The sequence below is a fragment of the Stegostoma tigrinum genome, chromosome 14 (assembly GCF_030684315.1).
Source record: "Stegostoma tigrinum isolate sSteTig4 chromosome 14, sSteTig4.hap1, whole genome shotgun sequence".
NCBI classification, from domain to species: Eukaryota; Metazoa; Chordata; class Chondrichthyes; order Orectolobiformes; family Stegostomatidae; genus Stegostoma; species Stegostoma tigrinum.
The window spans coordinates 74,958,937-74,982,075 of NC_081367.1; the positions used below are offsets into that span (position 1 = coordinate 74,958,937).

General features: G+C 42.6%; 1 protein-coding gene across 1 annotated transcript in view; it reads left to right on the forward strand.

Moving 5' to 3' along the window:
* LOC125457547 (F-box only protein 36) overlaps positions 1-23,139 on the forward strand; it is a 313,702-nt gene that overhangs the window by 75,881 nt on the left and 214,682 nt on the right. The window contains exon 4 of the mRNA XM_048542117.2: positions 2,053-4,916. Coding sequence (XP_048398074.1) covers positions 2,053-2,250 — 198 coding nt within the window. The 3' untranslated portion in view covers positions 2,251-4,916. Of the gene's footprint in view, positions 1-2,052 lie in introns of the transcript that reaches the window.

Genomic DNA, 23,139 nt, shown 5'->3' on the forward strand with positions numbered 1-23,139 from the left:
GCTAGGTGATGTGGGAGAATTTCCTAAGCAGGTCAATAATTTTCCCACAATTCCACGCATGTCAACTGAATGAACGGTCTGTCATGATGTACATTATCAAATCCTTTCTGCATGTTCATATAAATAATATTGAAAAATATTCCCTTATCCATGATGCAGTTCAGATTTTGAAAAGATTATGTGGGGTATTGTTATAACCATTAGAGGGTGCTGTTGTAACATCTCAGAATGTTGAAACAAAGATTATTCAGATTCTAAATTACAGCCAAATTGCATAAGTACCTCACAATTCACTGCTTTTGTTCCTCTTCTTAGTAGCAAACCAAAAGGGTACAATAAGTAACTAGGTGAAGTGCATCCTTTCTAATAAATGAAATGGTTTGACAATCAGAGCAACAGTCATAGCCATGTTTTTCCTCAAATATACTTTATTTATAAAATTTGTACATGTACCTTTACGTTACGGTTCAAACTTCTCACTACATAAAGTGCAATACATATGAGTTCCTTTTTTTGGACATGAGGTGCCTCATTAAGCTTTCCATCACAAGTTATATTTATAATATTCATTTGTATTTCATGTGAAGCATTCTCTTGTGCATACTACTGGAAGAGTTTTGCATAAGCTTCAACTCATCGTTGGACTATGTTGGAAAGGGCTTTCCCCATTGAACCTTTTCATCATCCAACCCAAACTGTAGTGTCACAAGTAATGTTTTTCTTGTAACAGAAGGAAGCTGACAAATTAACCTACTCAAATCACATTTGTTCATATACGGAATTTATAATAATATATATTTAATAATATATGAAAATAATTTAATAATACATAATAATTTATAATATATATTTATAATTTTATTTATTATATTACCTAAGGACAGTGAAAAGATTTGTTTATGAGCAGTACAGGTAGCTCATCGTAAGCAGGGACATACAGATCATAGGCTGAGAGAAGGACTTGGACAGAGTAAGGCATACAAGTTACATCTCACAGGACGTCCGCTGGGTACAATCAATATTAACAAGGTCAGCATTATTTGAAGTTACAGAGGTCCATTCATCAGTCTATTAACAGCAGGGAAGAAGCTGTTCTTGAACCTGCTGCATGTGTTCAAGCTTCTGTATCTTCTTGAAAAGCTCAGCAGGTCTGGCAGCATCTGTGAAGGTAAAAACTGAGTTAATATTTCTGGTCTGGTGATCCTTCCTCAAAACCTAGTTCTGAGGAAAGGTCACGGGGTCCGACACATTAGTTCTGTCTTTTCTTTCACAGATGCTGCCAGAACTCCTGAGCTTTTCCAGCAACTTTGTCTTTGTTCCTGATTTACAGCATCCACAGTTCTTTCAGTTTTCTTCTGTATCTTCTGCCTGTCAAAAAAGGTTAAGGAGGTCATTACTGGGCTGCAATGGGTCGTTGACGATGTTGGCAGCCTTTCCGCAGCAGTGAGCCATGTAAATGGAGTCCATGGACGGAAGGTTGGCTTCTGTGATGGTCTGGGCTGTGCTCACCACCTTCTGTAGTTTCTTACAGACCTGAAAAAAGTCACCAGGCTGTTATGCACCTGTTATTTTAAAAATATATACTGCATTCATAACATCCATAATAGTACATTATAATAGTACATTGCAGAGTCTTTCAAGTTGAAAATTACAGAATGTGAAATAAAATTGAACTTGTCACCTTCCAGCATTTTCCACTCTCGGGTACTTCAGTACACTTGTATAAATCTTGTCAGTCTTGTGTTCAATACCAGACAGACTACCCAAAGGTAAGACATTTCAAATGGAAAATTACAGAAAGTGGAGCAGAAATTAATGCCTTCCCCTTATTAAAAGTTTGTGTTGGTGGAAGATATTTTGATGGAGGGGGAGGAAGGAGATCAAAATAAAATAATATAATAAAATGGTGAAGTGCATTTTCTTTTGAACATTTAGATGACTTGTTTCTACTGGAATGTTCAGAAGTACAAAATAGATCTGCAGTAGGATTTTAATTAAGATCAGTTCAGTGGGAACTAGCTGAGGGCCAAATTTGCTTTGCTGTTTCTACAGGTATGTAATTCTGATGAACTCTGGGAGCGTCTTGTTTTGAGACACTGTGATACCATAACCCCAGAAATGCGAGCATTGGCTTCAGAGGTTGGTTGGAAAGAACTCTTCTTCACCAACAAACTCCAGCTGCAGAAAAAAATGCGACGAAGACGACAAAAATTTGGGCGTATTGCGGAGAATTTGCCTTTAACACCATGAGTTATAGACTTAAGGCTGCAAACATATAAGTTGCTTACACAAGGCTTTTGTGATTTATATTTTTGTTTAACTAGTCTTTAAATGCATCAATTCATGATAGACTTTTTTTTAACTAAGTGATTTTTAATGTGTTACATACTGATGCTGTTTTCTTCAGATTCACTGACATAGAAATTGGGCACCGTAGAACTCATTTGTCAGGTACTGAATAACCTCAAACTAATGTGGGATAAGGAAGTGAAGTCCTTAGCTAATGCAGGCAGTCACTGTTTCATTTGAGCTGGATGATCCGTCCAGTTGGTTTGCTCTGTGGCAGCCAGCAAACCCCAATTTAAGGAATCCTCTGAACAAAACAGCTATGACTTATTCAACTGCGGATCCAAGATTAAAGGACTGATTACACCCCACTAGCCCCAGAAAACAATGTTCAGGGTCCCTGATCTCCCTTTGCATTACCCAGTCCTGCAACCTGCAATATATAGCTCCCGTGAATGCAGCCTGCCGAATCCAGGGTTTTCTGCCAGCCGCTGCTATTCTACACATCCCAAGGCTGCCAATACCCTTGGCAAAATGTAATAGTTCTGGTGATAGGCCTTCTCACTGCTGGAGAGCTCTTGGCAACCACACCATTACTGTTTCTAAGAACCCTGCCAGTGTTAAATTTTTGTTCAGGAAGCTTATTGGTTGTTGTCAGGTCTCACGATGTCTGCAGGGTCAATCTACTACAGGCATTTCTCTTGCAGAGCAGTTGTATCAGCTCAGAGAGCTCCTTGCTAGTCGGATGCTAGCAGCCCTCCAGTACCAGCAGCATCAACAACAGCAGCAGTCGCTGTGGTACTGCTGTTTGCCCAAGGATGAGGATTGATCCAGAGCCTTGTAACAGGTGTGATTGCTAGGGCCTGTCAAGAAATCCCACATATGTTGATAAGGGACATCCATGCAAACAGCTGGTGCTGTGTGTTCCTTTAGGCCCCTCCTTTATTGCTACGTGTCCCTTCATTGGACAGAACCTGGCAAAGAAGGAGGCTACCTCACCCACCGCACTGCAAGAATACTTGCCAGTTAGCCACTTGACAGTCTCTGTTGGCCTCTGTGTGGTCATATTTAATTACAGGGGTGAGGAAGGTGACAGAGTCTTCAAGCCAAGCCTCTGTGTCTCATTATGAGTTCCCAGCCTGCTGTGAGGCAGACCATTAAATTCTGTCTCCTATTTCCCACTACAGCCCAGCAATCCTCCCTTAGGCTGCATTCCTGTGGCCATCTACAACACTATCAGCAACTGGTCTACACTCCTCCCCTCTGTTGGACATTTGCTGTGGTGCCACCTTCATTCTAAAGAAATTTGTCACTCAAAGTGCAGGCGTTCTTAGACATTATCTATTCAGGTACGGAGAACATGCCTTTGTGCAGGACAAGAACCTACTTTTGGCACTATTTTCAAGCAATAAATTGTTGCTAATTTTACAAAATTGTTTGGTAATTGAAATAAGAAAGTCAGATTTTGATTGTGCACCAACAAGATTTATTTCTGTTGATTTAACAGCCACCAAAATTGTGTCATAATTTTAAATCCCTTTGATATGTATGGTTAGCAAGTATTTTTGTGAATTTACTCCAAATCAGATTCTGTTTCCTTTCCATTGTGTACTTGCTCAGAGTAGCAATCATGTTACTGCGTAGAGTCCTAGAAACTTATAGAAATTTTGAAATCTTAACTGCACATTCCAAAATTCTTCTTATGATTTGTGATTAAATGACCTCACATAAGTTAATTTTTTTGGAGATATTTAGGTACTTGCTTCAGTTGATAAACAATACAAAATATTTTGGCACCATAAGACAGAGGAACAGAAATTAGGCCATTCAGCCCATCAAGTCTGCCCTGCCATTCACTCATGGCTGATAAGTTTTTCAACTCCTTCCTCCCACTTTGTCTGTGTAACTTTTGATCCCCTTGACAATCTCTGTCTTAAATATGCTCAATGACCTGGCCTCCACAGGCTTCTGTGGCAGTGAATTCCACAGATTCATAACTCTCTGGCTGAAGAAATTTCTCCTTTTTCTCCATAAAAGATCTTTCCTTTACTCAACGTCTGCGCCCTTTGGTCCTAGTCTTTCCTACCAATGGAAACATCTTCCCAACATCCACTCTGTCCAGAACATTCAATATTCTGTAAGTTTCAATTAGATCTCCCCTCCTCCTTCTAAACTCCATTAAGTATAGACCCAGAGTCTTCAAACATTCCTCATATATTAGCAAATGTTAATTTTTGAGACTTCAATGCTGAGCATCTTTTTACATAATCATACTTTGTACCTTTATGTTCTGCCTTTAGTTTCCCTTCCCCATCTCCTGAAGGGCTGCTTATTGCAACTGTAAAAATGTCATGCATCATTTGTAGCAAATTGTAAAACTGTTCTCTATAAGTGCATGCATGATTTTCCTACAAATACCACTTAGGTGGGTGCATTGTAGACCCACAGCTGCTGCACATTTTTAAACTGTTTGTAGCCATCTGAGCTGAAATATCTTATCCTTGCTTAGTGTTCTTTTTAACCATCATTTAGCAATGTATAATTTAGCCTCACTAAAGCAATCAATTTCAACTGAACAGGCTGAAAACTCATAAACTTTGTTTTGGAAATAAATTTCTTAGCCACCTTTAGATCGTCATCTGATTCGTGTTTGTCAATGAAGTGATTTTTTATGAGTTTTAACACTGTAATGTTTGCAAAGACATTTTCAAACTGGATTTTAGCACTAGTTACAGGTTGTGTTTTCTGGTAGAATTTGTGTGAATTCAGTAAATTGAATGATGCATTTAAATTTTCCAGTAGTTAATTATTCCTGTGGGACAGTAAAATTGACATTCTGTTAATTACAATGAAGGGACAGATCTGCTCTTGGAAAATATCTACAAAAACATGTAAATCATTATTCCTTGTTACAACTTTTTATAATTTGGTATTGTGATGGCCATATATAAGGCAATTCTTCAAATTGGTCAGTGAACTAAATGTTTGTATGAGCTTGCTTGTAGTTACCTTTTAATTTTCAAGTGTTTCAATTTAGAAATATCTGGTTGTACAGTTTTACAGTTTAAACCAGATAAAAAGTTAATTTATAACTCACCTGTTGCTGTAAGTTATTAAAGTTAAAATGGTAAAATACTTAGTGAAAATATGTACACCAAAGATTTAAACTAAGTATAAAAGTTTTATATATGAAAATTAAAATCAGATCAGTCTCTACCATCACTAGAGGCCTGGCTTGTTTGAAAATTCTCCTTCTAAGGTGAAGGTATTGAAATTTGAAAATTCAGATTCAGCAACTTTAACAGCTTCTGTAGTTGAATAGTTGGAGGGTGTATCATTTTACTATTTTAGTTGGGGGCAGCACGGTGGCTCACTGGTTAGCACTGCATCCTCACAGCATCAGGCACCCAGGTTCGATTCCAGCCTCGGGCGACTGTGTGGAGTTTGCACGTTCTCCCTGTGTCTGCGTGGGTTTTCTCCAGTTTCCTCCAGGTGCTCCGGTTTCCTCCCACAATCCAAAGATGTGCAGGCTAGGTGGATCGGCCATGCTAAATTGCCCTTAGCATTCAGCGGTGTGTGGGTTGTAGGGGAATGGGTCTGGGTGGGATGCTTCAAGGGGTGGTGTGGACTTGTTGGGCTGAAGGGCCTGTTTCCACACTGTAGGGAATCTAATCTAATCTAATCTAATCACCCATAGTTGGACTCAGTAAGTTTAACAGGTCTTGACAGTGACTGAAGGCTCCCTTTGTTTCTATTAATCATGCTGTAGGTAATGTCTCTTGTTAACCTGGTTCAGTACGATTTGCCCAAGGTGCTTTCATTTGTTGAAAACTGTCCCTTATGGTTCTCATCATGATCAGATGGTTCTCAATATGGCTCAATCCAGCTAGCACATGAAGTAAATGGCCGCGAATGTTAACTTTGAAGAATTATGTTACACACAGCTGTCAATTATGCTGGAATTCATCACAATGTTCCTCTTTCTGCATCCTGTTCAATATTACAGAAGCTTTTGAGTCTTCGCACATTTTGAGGGCTCCATGGACATTCCTGGAATCTTTGAATGATTAAAAAACTCATTATGATTGATTCTTAAGATAATGCAGCCTGATTGTCTGTACTGGCCACAGGGGGCCCACCTGTCTGTTGTGGATGGAGTTGAATCCGCAAGAGAAATCCTGTGGCTTTCGGGAACTATTCTGAAAAGCCCCTGTACATTCACTTTTAAAAGTTGGTTACAGTTTGCAAAATTGATAGTATTATAACTACATGTTCACGACAGTATACTAAAATCTTTATCATAAATTAAATTTGTATTTCATAAAAGCATGCAACTCAGTTTAGTATTGATAAAATATGAAATAAAGATGGGATTCGGTACAAATAATTCACACTTGCACACCCGCTCATTAAACACACACACTAATAGATGCACCTTCCAGGGAAAATCTGAGAAACAGGTGAGTTCTCTATTGTATTAGAGATAATAGGAACTGCAGATGCTGGAGAATCTGAGATAACAAGGTGTGGAGCTGGATGAACACAGCAGGCCAAGCAGCATCTCAGGAGCACAAAAATGGACGTTTCGGGCCTCAACCCTTCATCAGAAATGGGGGAGGAGGAGAGGGTTCTGAAATAAATATGGAGAGACAGATCGAAGATGGATAGAGGAGAAGATCGGTGGAAAGGAGACAGACGAGTTAAAGAGGCGAGATGAAGCCAGTAGAGGTGAGTGTAGGTGGGGAGGTAGGGAGGGGATAGGTCAGTCTGGGGAGGATGGACAGGTCAAGGGAGCGGGATGAGGTTAGTAGTAAGTTCTCAGTTCTTATATGAGATGTGGACATTACTGGCAAGCACAGGCTTAGTTACACCTCCCTAACCCCTACCCATGAACAGATAGGCTATTTCAGAAGACGGTTGAGAATCAAGCACATCATGTGGATCTGGAGTCAAAAGTATGCGGTTATAAGTTTAGTGTACTTGGCTGCAAAGCCAATTATTGAAAGCTGTTTTTTCTCACTTCAATTATTTTTAGCATCTTTCAAATTTAAACAATTCTCAATTAAATTCTAACATCATGTCGTGAGTTCAGCTGATAACAAACTATAAAAGCCATACTTCTTATTCTATTCATTTGTGGGATGTGGGCATCACTGGCTGAGGCACCATTTCTTGCCCATCCCTAGGTGTCCTTGAGAAGATGGGAGTGAGCTGCTTTCTTAAACCGCTGCAGTCCATCTGCTGTCGGTTGACATCAATGCCCTTAGGGAGGGAATTCCAGGATTTTGACCGGGCAACAGTGAAGGCGGGACAATATATTTCCAAGTCAGGATGGTGAGTGGCTTGGAGAGGAACTGAAGGTGGTGATGTTCCCATATGTCTGCTGCCCTTGTCTTTCTAGATGGAAGTGGTCGGGGTTTGGAAGGTGCTGTCTGAGGATCTTTGGTGAATTTCTGCAGTGCATCATAGTACACACTGCTGCTACTGAGCGTCAGTGGTGGAGGGAGCGGATGCTGGTGGATGTGGTGCCAATCAAGCGGCTGCTTTGTCCTGGATGGTGTCAAGCTTCTTGAGTGTTGTTGGGGCTGTACCCATCCAGGCAAGTGGGGAGTGTTCCATCACATTCCAAACTTGTGCCTTGTAGATGGCGAACAGGCTTTGAGGAGTCAGGAGGTGAGTTACTCACAGCAGTATTCCCAACTTCTGGCTTGCACTAGTAGCCACTGTGTTAATGTGGTGAGTTGAATTGCATTTCTGGTCAGTGATAACCCCCAGGATGTTGATAGTGGGGCATTCAGTGATGGTAACACCACTGAATTTCAGCAGTGGCACTGAGATTATCTCTTATTGATAATGGTCATAACCTGGCATTTGTGGGGCGTGAATATCACTTGTCAGCCCAAGCCTGGATATTGCCCAGATCTTGTTGCATTTGGACATGGCCTGCTTCAGCATCTGGTGCAAATGGTGCTGAACATTGTGCAATGATTGGCGGATAGCCCCACTCTGACCTTATGATGGAGGAAAGGTCATTGATGAAGCAGCTGAAGATGGTTCGCCTGTGGTCACTACCCTGAAGAACTCCTGCAGAGATATCCTGGAGCTGAGATGATTGACCTCCAACAACCATGACCATCTTCCTATGTATCAGGTATGACTCCCACCACTGAAGAATTTGCCCCTGATACCCACTGATTCCAGTTTTGCTAGGGCTCTTTGATGCCACACTCAGTTATATGCAGCCTTGATGTCAAGGGCTGTCACTCTTACCATCCTCGGGAATTCAGCTCTTTTGTCCATGTTTGAACCGGGGCTGGAATGAGGTCTGGAGCTGTGTGGGCCTGGTGGAACCCAAACTGAGTGTCACTGAACAGGTTATTGAGCAGATGCTGCTTGATAGCATGATTAATGACACCTATATAAAAGACTATAATATCTCTGATTTTGCCTGACCTGTTATGTTCCTCCAGCTCCACACTGTATCAACTGTAAAAGGCATCACATTTTCAGATCTGGCCTCTTTATTGATCGACAGTTTAAACTCAACCACAGACAACTGCCAATCATGCATGCAGCGTCTGTTCTGAGGAAGGATCTCCAGATCTGAAATGTTAACTCTGAGTTTTTTCTTCACAGATGTTACCAGGCCTGCTGATCTTTTCCTGCAACTTCTGCTCATGTCAATCATGCAAGCACTTCCAGGTCAGAAGAAATAGACATGAAACATCTAAAAAGTTACACCAATATTGATACAGCTTCAATAATGATTTGTGACTGAGAATTCTACATTCTAACTATTCTCACACAATATTGAATCAAAAAATCCTTGGAGATGCTCTTGGTGTGCTGCAGTGGGAAGACCCACTTGATCCAGATGAACAACACTTTTTTGTGATTTTCTGCTTTACAGTACGTTGGAAACACCTCTGTGATTAGAAACCAATCACATCAAGGAAGCAGAAGTTTGGCAAAGACTCCCTCTGCTGGAGTTAATGATTCAGTGGTTCTCTCGGTATCCTGGGTTGTATTTTCATGCAACTCGTGAGGCAACACTGATCTAGACCTGGATGGACATAGGTCAAATTGATTTGCCTGGGATAAGGAACGATAACCATTGAGTTTCATCCCCAAATGTTTTGTTTCCTTTTCTTTCTAATCTTTTAATTTTTTTGTGATGATTGTGAGCTTGTGTTTTAATTACCATCTCTCAGAAGAATCACAGCATTCACAGAATTGTTGCAATGCAGAGAAGGCCATTCAGCTGATTCTTAAAGGAGCATCATTATCCATTGCCAATTTCCTGCTTTGTCCCCATACCTGTGCACACTATTTTTATACAAATAATCATCAATTCCCTCTTGAATATCCCAATCGAACATGCTTCCACCTAATTTTCAGGCAGTGCTACCCATACACTGGCTACTCACTGTGTGAAAATGTTTTTCCCCATGCCTCTTCTGTGGACCACTTTAAATCTATACCCTCTTGTTCTTCTTCTTACATGCAGTAACAACTTCTCCTTATATACCCTATCCAGCCTGTTCATGACTTTGAAACCCACTATCAGATCTCCTCTTATCCTTTTCCCTCTAAGAAGAATAATTCCAACTTATAGAGTGATAGAGTCATAGAATCATTCAGCATGGAAACAAACCCTTCGGTCCAACTAAATCAGAAGTTCTTCATCACTGAAATCATCCTTGTAAACTGTTTCTGCACTCTTTCAATGTGTTCACATCCTTCTGTAATATGTTCCCAATAACTGTACACAATACTCCAGCTGATGTCCAACTAGTCTGTCATACAAGTTCAACATCACCTCCTTGTTCTTGTACTCTTTGTTCCGTTAATAAAGCTGAGAACACTGTCTACACCTACATACACTCAAGTACATCCCTTAAAAATTATATTGCTATTTTGTATTCTTTCAATGTCCTTCCTACCAAAGTGCACCACCTCACACTTCTCTGTATTGAATCTCATCTACCATCCATCCACCCACTCCACCAACTTGTCCATGTCCTTCAAGAGTTCTTTGGGGGAATAAAATCAACATTTTCGATTGATTATTAACCCTTCATGATATTAAAACCCCTCTTCTGTCACTCATTTAACTCCTGTGAAAATGTCCCAACTGTTCAAGTTCTCTATATAGGCATAATTTCTTGTCTCTGATAACCACAGGAAGGACATACTGGCACTGGAGCATGTCCAACAGAGATTCACACGGATGATCCCTGGAATGGTAGGCCTAACATACAATGAACGGCTAAGGATCCTGGGATTGTATTCATTACAGTTTAGAAGGTTGAGGGGAGATCTAATAGAAACTTACAAGATAATGTATGGCTTAGAAAGGGTGGACGCTGGGAAGTTGTTTCCGTTAGACGGGGAGACGAGGACCCATGGGCACAGCCTTAGAATTAGAGGGGGTCAATTTAGAATGGAAACGAGGAGACATTTCTTCAGCCAGAGAGTGGTGGGCCTGTGGAATTCATTGCCACGGAGCGCAGTGGAGGCCGGAACGTTAAATGTCTTCTTGATCTCGCAAGGAATTAAGGGCTACAGGGAGAATGCAGGGAAGCGGAGTTGAAATGCCCATCAGCCATGATTAAATGGCAGAGTGGACTCGATGGGCCAAATGGCCTCACTTCCAGTTCTATGTCTTATGGTCTTACGACTTATGGTCTTATCTTATTGAATCGAGATTGCTTCCACATCCTTCCCATAATGGAGAACCAAAATGAAATATGATGATCCAACTTAACCACATTCAGTTTTATCTCAAGGCTTTTACATTGATTGATTGCTTCTAGGTCCAATGTCTCTCAATGATACCTGTGTTTTCGAGATAATAGCCTGAAATTTCCAATAATAGTTGCTGCAGCTTTAATGGAAGTTTTGTCCGGAGCCTGCGAAGCTTGATGTCATAGATCCAGAGGTATATACCAGGACATTCAAGGTTCTGGTGGCAATTTTCCTACATCTAGAACCCTCCTGATGTATTCATTCAAATCAAAGTGTTTAGAGGGTTCCACTGCAGTTAATAGTTATCCAGGAAATGTTAAACTCCCCTCCCCCCAGCACCCTACGCTTCCTCCCTACTGATGGACATGAAACACCCCACTGCCACAGCCGTCATCCATTTCCCTGAGATGCCCTCTCCCCGGGATCTGACAACTGTCCCACCTCCACTACCAGAGCCATCACCCAATCTCCAACACCTCACTTCTCCCCAGGAGCTGACAATAACCTCATCCTTGCTGCCTGATCAACAGTTGTAACCCTATTTAAGATTTTTGCATAAAACTGTGTTTTATTATAATTCAGAACAAATTTTTGCACTGGAGTTTTGTTTGTTTTCTTCATGCATAACTTGTGGTTTCACTAAACAAAATGATTAATGTTTTGGAAAACCAACCTAGAACAAAAAAGGTTTTATCAAAATATGGTTGAAGGTACATTCACCAAATATGGGAAAAAGGGATGCACAAGAGGTCAGATATTGGGGAGAAGCTAATGACACTGCCTTAATTCCCCTCACCAAACATGATGTCTGTTTTCAAGATCTAATATCCTTTAAACTCTCTTCCTCCTTCCATATTATTCTGCGTTATTTTTAGTTCAATGTGAACTTGTTTGGATTTGATATTTGCATTTCACGTCTGGGTTTAACTCAATCTTTTCAGAGACATAAAGTGCTTCCACCATTTGTTGTCATTTGAATGGAACCCGACAGATAGAACACAGAACTGTACAGCACAGGAACAAGCCCTTTTGCCCATGATGCTGTGTAGAACATGATGCCAAATTAAACTAATCCCATCTGCCTGCCCTTGGTCCATATCCGGTCATTCCTTGCGTATTCTTGTGCACATCTAAAAGTCCTTTAAATGCTCCTATTACATCTGCCTCCACCGCCACCCCGGCAGCATATTCCATACTCCTACCACTCTCTGTGTAAAAAGCTTGCCCCTCACATCTCCTTTGAACTTTCTCCCTCTCACCTTAAATTCATGCCCCCTAGTTTTAGACATTTCAACTCTGGGAAAAAGATTCTGACTGTCAATCCTATCTCATAACTTTGTAGACTCCTGTCATGTCTTCGCTCAGCCTCCGCTGCTCACGAGAAAGCAACCTGAGTTTTTCTAGCCTCTCCTTATAGCTCATACCCTCTAATCCAGGCAGCGTCCTGGTAAACTGTTGCACCCTCTCCAAAGCCTCCACATCCTTCCTGTAATGTAGTAACCAGAACTGGACGCAATATGCTAAGTGTGGCCTAACTAAAGTCTTATAAAGTTGAAACATCACGTCCTGACTCTTGTACTCAGTTCCCCGACAAATAAATCAAAGCATTCCATATATAATAAAATGTGAGGCTGGATGAACACAGCAGGCCCAGCAGCATCTCAGGAGCACAAAAGCTGACGTTTCGGGCCTAGACCCTTCATCAGAGAGGGGGATGGGGTGAGGGTTCTGGAATAAATAGGGAGAGAGGGGGAGGCGGACTGAAGATGGAGAGAAAAGAAGATAGGTGGAGAGGACAGTATAGGTGGGGAGGTAGGGAGGGGATAGGTCCCCACCTATACTCTCCTCTCCACCTATCTTCTTTTCTCTCCATCTTCGGTCCGCCTCCCCCTCTCTCCCTATTTATTCCAGAACCCTCACCCCATCCCCCTCTCTGATGAAGGGTCTAGGCCCGAAACGTCAGCTTTTGTGCTCCTGAGATGCTGCTGGGCCTGCTGTGTTCATCCAGCCTCACATTTTATTATCTTGGATTCTTCAGCATCTGCAGTTCCCATTATCACTAAAGCATTCCATATGCCTTCTTCACCACCCTATCTACTTGCGTGGTAATAATAAAAGATAATCTGTCACCATCCTTTTCACATTTACAACACAATTCCAGTTCAGCTAATCCTATTCCATCACTGTGTGTATCAAAATCAGATTTTACATTAAATTAAAAATGCTTTGTAAATTGTTCAAATGAGCTTTGTTCCACAGTCCCTGAATTAATTGTCACAATTTTCTCTTCTATGTTTCCATCTTTTGAAATCATCAAGTATAACATTCAGATTAACAAACTGATTTATTCAAATCTCTCGATAATCTGGAACTGACATGGTCTGAATATTCAAATTACTTTAGAAACTTTCCCAACCAAGAACTTTGGATGAATCGGAGAATTGGAGATCAGGCAAACAGCATACAGGTTGGACGATGCAAACCTATAAAGATCATCCATGTATGACCTCCACAATGCCATCAGGCAGCACTGAACCAAGTTAGAGGCCCCAAATCATCTCTCGCCTGTGGCAAGCCACAGCATAACGAAATACAAAACAAAGCAGAGAAAGACAGTGGACAAAAACACATTCCACCCTGAGCGCAGAGTGTTTTCTATGCTCAGTTCAAGCAGAATGCCAGTGGCATGGTGTCACTTACCCCGACAGTGCCAGACATCCCAGTGACCACTTTCACTACTGCAGACATCAAATCAGTCTTCCTGAGAGTCAACCCAAGGGAAAGCATTTGGACTCAGATGGAATCTCTGGCCATACACTTAGATCCTGTGTGAACCAACTGGCAGAGGTATTCGCAGAAATCTTTAACCTCTCCTTGTGACAAGCCAAAGTCATCACCTGCTTCAAGAAGACCATCATTATCCCAGTGCCAAAGAAAACACATGCAACATGCCTTAATGACAACTGCCCAGTGGCTGTGACCTACATAATCATGAAGCACCTCAAGAAGCTGGTCATGCCCCACATCAACTCCAGTCTCCCAATCTGCCTCGCTCCCCCACAATTTGCCTACCAATGTAACAGGTCCACCGTGGACGCCATTTCCCCTACCCTACACTCATCCCCAGAACATCTGGAAAACAAGGACATCTACATCTGGCTCTAATTCATCAACTATAGCTCTGCCTTCAACACCACAAACCCGTCCAAACTGATCTCAAAACTCCAAAACCTAGGTCTCAGCTCTGTCCACAGCAACTGGATCCGCAGAGGATAGATAACTGCACCTCCTTCACAAAAATCCTCAACACTGGTTCCCTACAAGACTGGATTTTCAGCCCCCTACTGTACTCCCTGTACGCCCACAACTGTGCAGTCAAATTCTGAACAAATGCTGTTTACAAGTTTGCTGATGACACCACTGTGGTAGGATGGATATCAAACAAGGATGAGTCAGATTACAAGACAACAAAGTGTGAAGCTAATTAACACAGCAGGCCAAGCAGCATCTCAGGAGCACAAAAGCTGACGTGTCAGGCCCTGACGCTCGAGGCCCGAAACATCAGCTTTTGTGCTCCTGAGATGCTGCTTGGCCTGCTGTGTTCATCCAGCTTCACACTTTGCTATCTTGGATTCTCCAGCATCTGCAGTTCCCATTACCTCTGAGTCAGATTACAGGAAGGGGTGGGAGGGCTTGCTATTGTGCATTAATAACAACCTCTCTCCCAATGTCAGCAAAACTAAAGAACTAATCATTGATTTCAGAAGCAAAGGAAGACATGCTCCCATCTACATCCTTTTATTCATTAATGGCATGAGGGCATTGCTGGTTAGGCCAGCAATTATTACCCAGCGGGCAGTTCAGAGTCAACCACATTGCTGTGGGTCTGGAGTCATGTGTGGGCCAGACCAAGTAAGGATGATAGTTTCCTTCCCTGAAGGACATTAGTGAATCAGGTGGGTTTTTCCCCAACAATTGGCAATGCGTTCATAGTCATCACAGATCTTTAATTCCAGATATTTTATTGAATTTAACTTGCACCATGGCAGGATTTGAACCCAGGTCCCAGGAACATCATCTGGAATAACAGCCTTGCAATAATACCACCAGGCCATCACATCCCTGAATCAGTGTCAACGGAGCTGAGGTGGGGAGAGTCGAAAGCACCAAGTTCTTCAGAGTGACGATAACCAACAATCTGTCCTGGATCTTTCATGTAGATGCAAATATCAAGAAGGCACAACAACACCTCTTCTTCCGCGGTCAGCTCAGGAAATTTGTCATGTCCATAAGATCCCTCACCAAGCTCGACAGATGCACCATTGTAAGCAAACTGTCTGGGTGCATAACTGCCTGGTATGGTAACTGCTTGGCCCAGGACCGTATGAAACTGGAAAGAGTTGTATACACAGCCCAGGCCATCACAGAAGCCAACCTCCCATCCAATGACTCCATTTATGCTTCTTGATGCAGCGGAAATACTGCCAACATCATCAAAGACCAGTCCCACCCCAATAATGCTCTCTTCTGACCTTTTCCATCAGGCAGAAGATACAGAAGCTTGATACATGCACCAACAGGTTCAAGGACAGCTTCTTCCCCGCTGTTATTAGACAGATGAAAGGACCTCTCTAACTTCATATGATGTTGATCATGCTTTGCACACCCTGTGTGCAACTGTAACCTTGTATTCCTCACTCTGTCTAAACATCCAATGATCTGTATGTCCTTGTTTTCCATGATCTGCCCATTCTGCTCACAAAACAAAGCTTTTCACTGTACTCAGGTAAAAGCGACTACAATAAATCAAATCAAATCAAACAGTGGGCTTAGGAATCTTCAGTTTAAGAAAATAGGTTACCACTATCAGGTGGCGGCACAATGGCACAGTGGCTCGCTGGTTAGCACATTTGCCTCACAGCACCACGGACCTGGGTTCAATTCCACCCTCAGGTGACTGTTTGTGTGGAGTTTGCACATTCTCCCCATGTCTGTGTCAGTTTCTTTCCACAATCCAAAGATGTGTAGGCTAGGTGGATTGGCCATGCTAAATTGTCTATGGTATTCAGGGATGTGTAGATTAGGTGGGTTTAGGTCTGGATGGGATGCTGCAATGGTCAGTGTGGTCTTGTTGAGCCAAAGGGCCTGTCTGCACACTGTACGAATTCTATGATTCAAAAGGAGTAGATTATTTAAGCAGAGCTAACAATTCTTGTTGTTTTCTACCTTCTTTACTGCAAACAAAACTCTTGAGTTTTATTTTTTGAATGAATTAAATAATTCAAATTATGCATCCATTTTAGCATCGACCCAAATATAAGCGGGTGAAGAGTCATGATTCTAAATCTTCATCACACCTTACACCCAGATTTTAAACAGTGCCATGAACACCATAAACACCATTTAATACCTTTCTTAGACACACATTTATAATTATGAGTAATGACTTTGGAGTTTTATATATATGAGGTAGACAATAAAATAACAGTTTAAAGCAGTTATTTTCTTTGTACAGTTTTAATTAAATTTTCTTTTCTTCTGTTGTTCATTAAATCCACAGCATTTTCTGCTAGATAAAAAGAGATTTTAAACCCAAACGGGCTGGTTAAAAGAGTTAAAACAAACAGGGCATTGGAAGTCAGTTACAACCTTCTAACTTCTGCTTTTAACTCAAATTCTGTCACACCTTGAGACAGATATGTTGTCAATTTAAATACCTTATGAAATGATAAACCAGGGGGAAAGGAAACTATGACACTATCAGGCAGGAGTTGGGAAGTACAGATTGACAGCAAATGTTCCACAGAAAGGGCACAACAGAGACGTGGAGACTGTTTAAGGAGCAGTTGTTGCGAGTGATGTATACATTTGTTCCTCTGAGACAGGTAAGAAGGGGTAAGGTTAAGGAGTCTTGGATGACAGGAACAGAGGTGCTTCTCGTCAAAAAGAAAAAGGCAGCTTATGTAAGGTGGAGGAAGCAAGGGTCTAGCACAGCTTTACAGGATTACAGGCTTGCTCGGAAGGAGCTCAAAAGTGGACTGAGGAAAAGGCTTGGCAGGAAGCATTAGGGAGAACCCGAAGGCATTTTACTCATACCTGAGGAATAAGAGAATGATCAGAGAGAAGGTAGGACCGATCAGGGAGAGCATAGGGAACTTGTGCGTGGAGTCTGAGCAGATTGGGGAAGCTCTAAATGAGTTATTTGCTTCGGTTTTCACTAAGGAAAGGGACCTTGTTGTGAATGAGAACTTTGAGGAACAGGGAAACAGGCTTGAACAGATCGAGATTGAGGAAGTTGATGCGCTGGAAATTTTGGCAAACATTAAGATTGATAAGTCCCCAGGGCCAGACCAGATTTATCCTAGGTTGCTCTGGGAAGCAAGAAAGGAGGTTGCTAAGCCGTTGGTGGAGATCTTTGCTTCCTCACTCTCCATGGGAGTCGTACCGGAAGATTGGAGGGAGGCAAATGTTGTTCCTCTTTTCAAGAAAGGGAATAGGGAAATCCCTGGAAATTACAGACCAGTCAGTCTTACGTCTGTGGTCAGCAAGGTTTTGGAAAGAGTTCTGAGGGATAGGATTTATGACTATTTGGAAAAGCATAGCGTGATTAAAGGGAGTCAGCATGGCTTTGTGAGGGGCAGGTCATGCCTCATAAATCTCATTGAGTTCTTTGAGGAGGTCACGAGACAGGTTGACGAGGGTCGAGCAGTGGATGTGGTGTACATGGACTTCAGCAAGGCATTTGATAAGGTTCCCCACGGCAGGGTCATTCATAAAGTCAGGAGGTATGGGATACAGGGTGATTTGGCCGTCTGGACTCAGAATTGGTTGGCTGACAGGAGGCAGAGAGTGGTTGTAGATGGTAAGTATTCTGCCTGGAGGTCAGTGCTGAGTGGTGTCCCAATAGGGCTCTGTTCTTGGGCCTCTGCTGTTTATAGTTTTTATAAATGACTTGGATGAGGAGGTTGAGGGGTGGGTAAGTATGTTTTCTGATGACACAAAGGTTGGAGGTGCCATTGATGGTATCGAGGGCTATTGCAGGCTTCAGCGAGACATTGGCAGAATGCAGAGCTGGGCTGAGAAATGGCAGATGGAGTTCAACCTGAAGAAATGGAAAGTGATGCATTTTGGAAGGTTGAACTTAAATACTGAATATAGGATTAAAGGCAGTGTGGAGGAACAGCGGGATCTTGGTGTTTAAGTGCATAGCTCCCTCAAAGATGCCACCCAAGTGAATAAAGTTGTAAAGAAAGCATGTGGTGTTTTGGCTTTCATTAACAGGGGGATCAAGTTTAAGAGCTGTGAGGTTATGCTGCAGCTCTACAAAACCCTGGTGAGACGACACTTGGAATATTGTCAGCTTTTGTGCTCCTGAGATGCTGCTTGGCCTGCTGTGTTCATCCAGCTTCACTCTTTGTTATCTCATATAAAATGAGAATCCGTTTGTATTAGGTAGAGAGCATTCGACACAGCCCTGTGTGGAGTGTCTTGAGTGCCTCACTCTGCAGAATACTGGTTATTCTTTGGATAAATTGCCACATACCTGAACTCTGCAGTCTCCTGAAACTTATTCCCACCTGAATCGCTTCTACACTGAGGTTTGGGTATTTGTATGAATATTGCTGGATACAAGGAATACGATGGATATAAATCTTTTTCTGGATGCCTATAGTAAATTATTTCCAATCACTTTATTTGTAATAGTCCCACCTTCCCCAGAGGGGGAGCTCAGAAATAGGAAGGATGCAGTAACAATGCTGGGGCTGTACTACAGGCCTCCCAACAGCGAGCGTGAGATAGAGGTACAGATATGTAAACAGATAATGGAAAGGTGTAGGATCAACAGGGTGGTGGTGATGTGAGATTTTAATTTTCCCAACATTGACTGGGATTCACTCAGTGTTAGGGGTCAAGACGGAGCAGAATTTGTAAGGTGTGTCCAGGAGGGTTTTCTAGAGCAGTATGTATGTAGTCCAACTCGGGAAAGGGCCATACTGGACCTGGTGCTGGGGAATGAACCCGGCCAGGTGGTTGACATTACAGTAGGGGACTACTTTGGAAATAGCGACCACAATTCCATAAGTTTTACAATACTCATGGACAAGGATAGGAGTGGTCCTAAAGGAAGAGTTCTAAACTGGGGGAAGGCCGACTATACCAAGATTCGGCAGGATCTGAGGAATGTAGATTGGGAGAAACTGTTTGAAGGTAAATCCACATTTGATATGTGGGAGGCTTTTAAGGAGAGGCTGATTAGCATGCAGGAGAGACATGTTCCTGTGAAAATGAGGAATAGAAAAGGCAAGGTTAGGGAACCATGGATGACAGGTGAAATTGTGAGACTAGCCAGGAGGAAAAAGGAAGCATACATGAGGTCTAGGCGACTGAAGACAAACGAAGCTTTGCAAGAATATCTGGAATGTAGAGCGAATCTGAAAAAAGGGATTAAGAGGGCTAAGAGGGGACATGAGATATTGCTGGCAAACATGGTTAAGCAAAATCCCAAAGCCTTTTATTCATATATAAAGAGCAAGAGGGTAACTAGGGAAAGGGTTGGCCCACTTAAGGACAAAGAAGGAAAGTTATGTGCTGAGTCAGAGAAAATGAGTGACATTCTTAACGAGTACTTTGCATCGGTATTCACCAAGGAGAGGGACATGACAGATGTTGAGGTTAGAGATAGATGTTTGCTTAGTCTAGGTCAAGTTGACATAAGGAAGGAGGAAGTGTTAGGTATCCTAAAAGACATTAAGGTGGACAAGTCCCCAGGTCCGGATGGGATCTATCCCAGGTTTCTGAGGGAAGCAAGAGAGGAAATAGCCGGGGCCCTAACAGATATCTTTGCAGTGTCCTTAGACACAGGTGAGGTCCCTGAGGACTGGAGACTTGCTAATGTTGTCCCCTTGTTTAAAAAGGGCAGCAAGAATAATCCAGGTAATTATCGACCGGTGAGCCTGACGTCAGTGGTAGGGAAGCTACTGGAGAAGATACTGAGGGGATAGGATCTATTCCCATTTGGAAGAAAATGGGCTTATCAGTGATAGGTAACATGGTTTTGTGCAGGGAAGGTCATGTCTTAACAACTTAATAGAATTCTTTGAGGACGTGACAAAGTTGATTGATGAGGGAAAGGCTGTAGACGTCATGTAAGGCATTCAGTAAGGCATTTGATAAGGTTCCTCATGGCAAGCTGATGGAGAAAGTGAAGTCACATGGGGTCCAGGGTGTGCTAGCTGGATGGATAAAAAACTGGCTGGGCAACAGGAGACAGAGGGTAGTAGTAGAAGGGAGTTTCTCAAATTGGAGACCTGTAACCAGTGGTGTTCCACAGGGATCTGTGCTGGGACCACTGTTGTTTGTGATATATGCAAATGATCTGGAGGAAGGTGTAGGTGGTCTGATCAGCAAGTTTGCTGATGACACTAAGATTTGTGGAGTAGCCGATAGTGAAGGGGACTGTCAGAGATTACAGCAGAATATAGATAGACTGGAGAGTTGGGCAGATAAATGGCAGATGGAGTTCAATCCGGGCAAATGCGAGGTGATGCATTTTGGAAGATCAAACTCAAGGGTGAACTATACAGTAAATGGAAAAGTCCTGGGGAAAATTGATGAACAGAGAGATCTGGGTGTTCAGGTCCATTGTTCCCTGAAGGTGACAATGCAGGTCAATAGGGTAGTCAAGAAGGCATGTGCCGTGCTTTCCTTCATTGGATTAGGTATTGAGTACAAGAGTTGGCAGGTCATGTTGCAGTTGTATAGAACTTTAGTTCGGCCACATTTGGAGTACTGTGTACAGTTCTGGTTGCCACATTACCAAAAAGATGTGGATGCTTTGGAGAGGGTGCAGAGGAGGTTCACCAGGATGTTGCCTGGCTGCTAGCTATGAAGAGAGGTTGAATAGATTAGGATTATTTTCATTAGAAAGACGGAGATTGAGGGGGGACCTGATTGAGGTCAACAAAATGATGAGGAGTATAGACAGGGTGGATAGCAAGAAGCTTTTTCCCAGAGTGGGGGACTCAATTACTGGGGGTCATGAGTTCAAAGTGAGAGGAAGAAAGTTTAAGGGGGATATGCGTAGAAAGTTCTTTACACAGAGGGTGGTGTGCGCCTGGAACGCGTTGCCAGCGGCGGTGGTAGACGCAGACACGTTAGTGTCTTTTAAGATATATTTGGACAGGTACATGGATGGGCAGGGAGCAAATGGACACAGACCGTTAGAAAATAGATGTCAGGTTAGACAGAGGATCTTGATCGGCACAGGCTTGGAGGGCCGAAGGGCCTGTTCCTGTGCTGTAGGTTTCTTTGTTCTTTGTTCTTTGTTCTTCATCTGCTGTAATATAGCTCAATTTATTACCTTTGTTTACAAAACATTTGTGTAAAAACTATGTTGCCAGTCTTTTGATGAATTTGTTCAGTAATTGACCCCCACGGTTACAATGAAACAAAGCGACAATCTACCTGCTGCAAATGGACTGCAGCAGTACAAGAAGGCAGCTTCCCTTCACCCTGTCAAGGGGCAACTAGGGATGGGGCAGTTAATTCTGGCTCACTCAGCGATGACCACATCCCACAAGTGAATACAAAAAAATCAAACCAGCCAGAATTCACGATGGGATCTGACCTGTCCAATATCTAGAATCATTACTATACAAGAGGTCACAAAGGCCTGCAGCAGCATGGCCCGCAAAACTGCTCCTGCAATCTTTTCCAGAACAGCCGCCAAAGCTCATTAGCAACAACTTAGTAACAATAAGAGATTTTGCTGATATGGTGTTTATTGCTCAACTGCTAATAGTGGACATATGCAGAGCATGACGTCAGAGTGCATTGACGAACACATCAAAACTACCACCTATTTACTTCCCAAGCCGAAGGTTTTCTCCGGGAAGAGACTTCCAGTTTCTTTCCAACTTCATGGAAACGAGAATCTCAGCAGTGAGTAACTGCTTCCAGCCATTTCGCTTTCCTCTTTGTGTCTAAGATTTTGATTTGATTTCAAACGACACCAGGTTATAGACCGAGATAACAAAGTGCAAAGCGGGATGAACACAAGCAGCATCTCAGGAGCACAAAAGCTGACCCTTCAAGGGTCTAGGCCCGAAACGTCAGCTTTTGTGCTCCTGAGATGCTGCTGGGCCTGCTGTGTTCATCCAGCCTCACATTTTATTATCTTGGATTCTGCAGCATCTGCAGTTCCCATTATCCCAAGTTATAGTCCAACAGGTTTATTTGAAAACACAAGCTTATGGAGCTTGTCCTGGAGCTGAGATGACTCACCTCCAACCACTACAACCATCTTCCTATGTGTCAGGTATAACTCCAACCAGTGGCGAGTTTGCCTCTGATACCCACTGATTCCAGTTTTGCCAGAGCTCCTGGATGCCACATTCTGTTGAATGCAGCCTCCAGGTCAAAGGCTGTCACTCTCATCTCACCTGTAATTAAAGTTGAGCTGGAGGTGTAATCTCACAAGACTTTCCTTTACATAATTAGGGACTTGGAGCAGTGTATTCAAGATCCTAATCTAGATGTACTATCAAGTACGATAGATGGGTCAGTTTTTGTCCAGTGTGTGCAGGAGGGCTTCCTGACACAGTTTGTAGATAGGCCAACAAGGGGCGAAGCCACATTAGATTTGGTACTGGGTAATGAGCCTGGCCAGGTGTTAGATTTGGAAGTAGGTGAGCACTTTGGTGATAGCGATCACAATTCTGTTATGTTTACTTTAGTGATGGAAAGGGATAGGTGTATACCACTGGGCAAGAGTTATAGCTGGGGGAAAGGCAATTACGATGAGATTAGGCAAGATCTAGGGAGCATAGAATGGGGAAGGAAACTGCAGGGGATGGGCACATTAGAAATGTGGAGCCTATTCAAGGAAAAGCTCCTGTGTATCCTAGATAAATATGTACCTGTCAGGCAGGGAGGAATCTGTAGAGTGCGGGAGCCGTGGTTTACGAAGGAGGTGGAATCTCTGGTCAAGAGGAAGAAGAAGGCTTATGTTAGGATGAGATGTGAAGGCTCAGTTAGGGCACTTGAGGGCTATGAGGTAGCCAGGAAAGACCTAAAGAGAGAGCTCAGAAGAGCCAGGAGGAGACA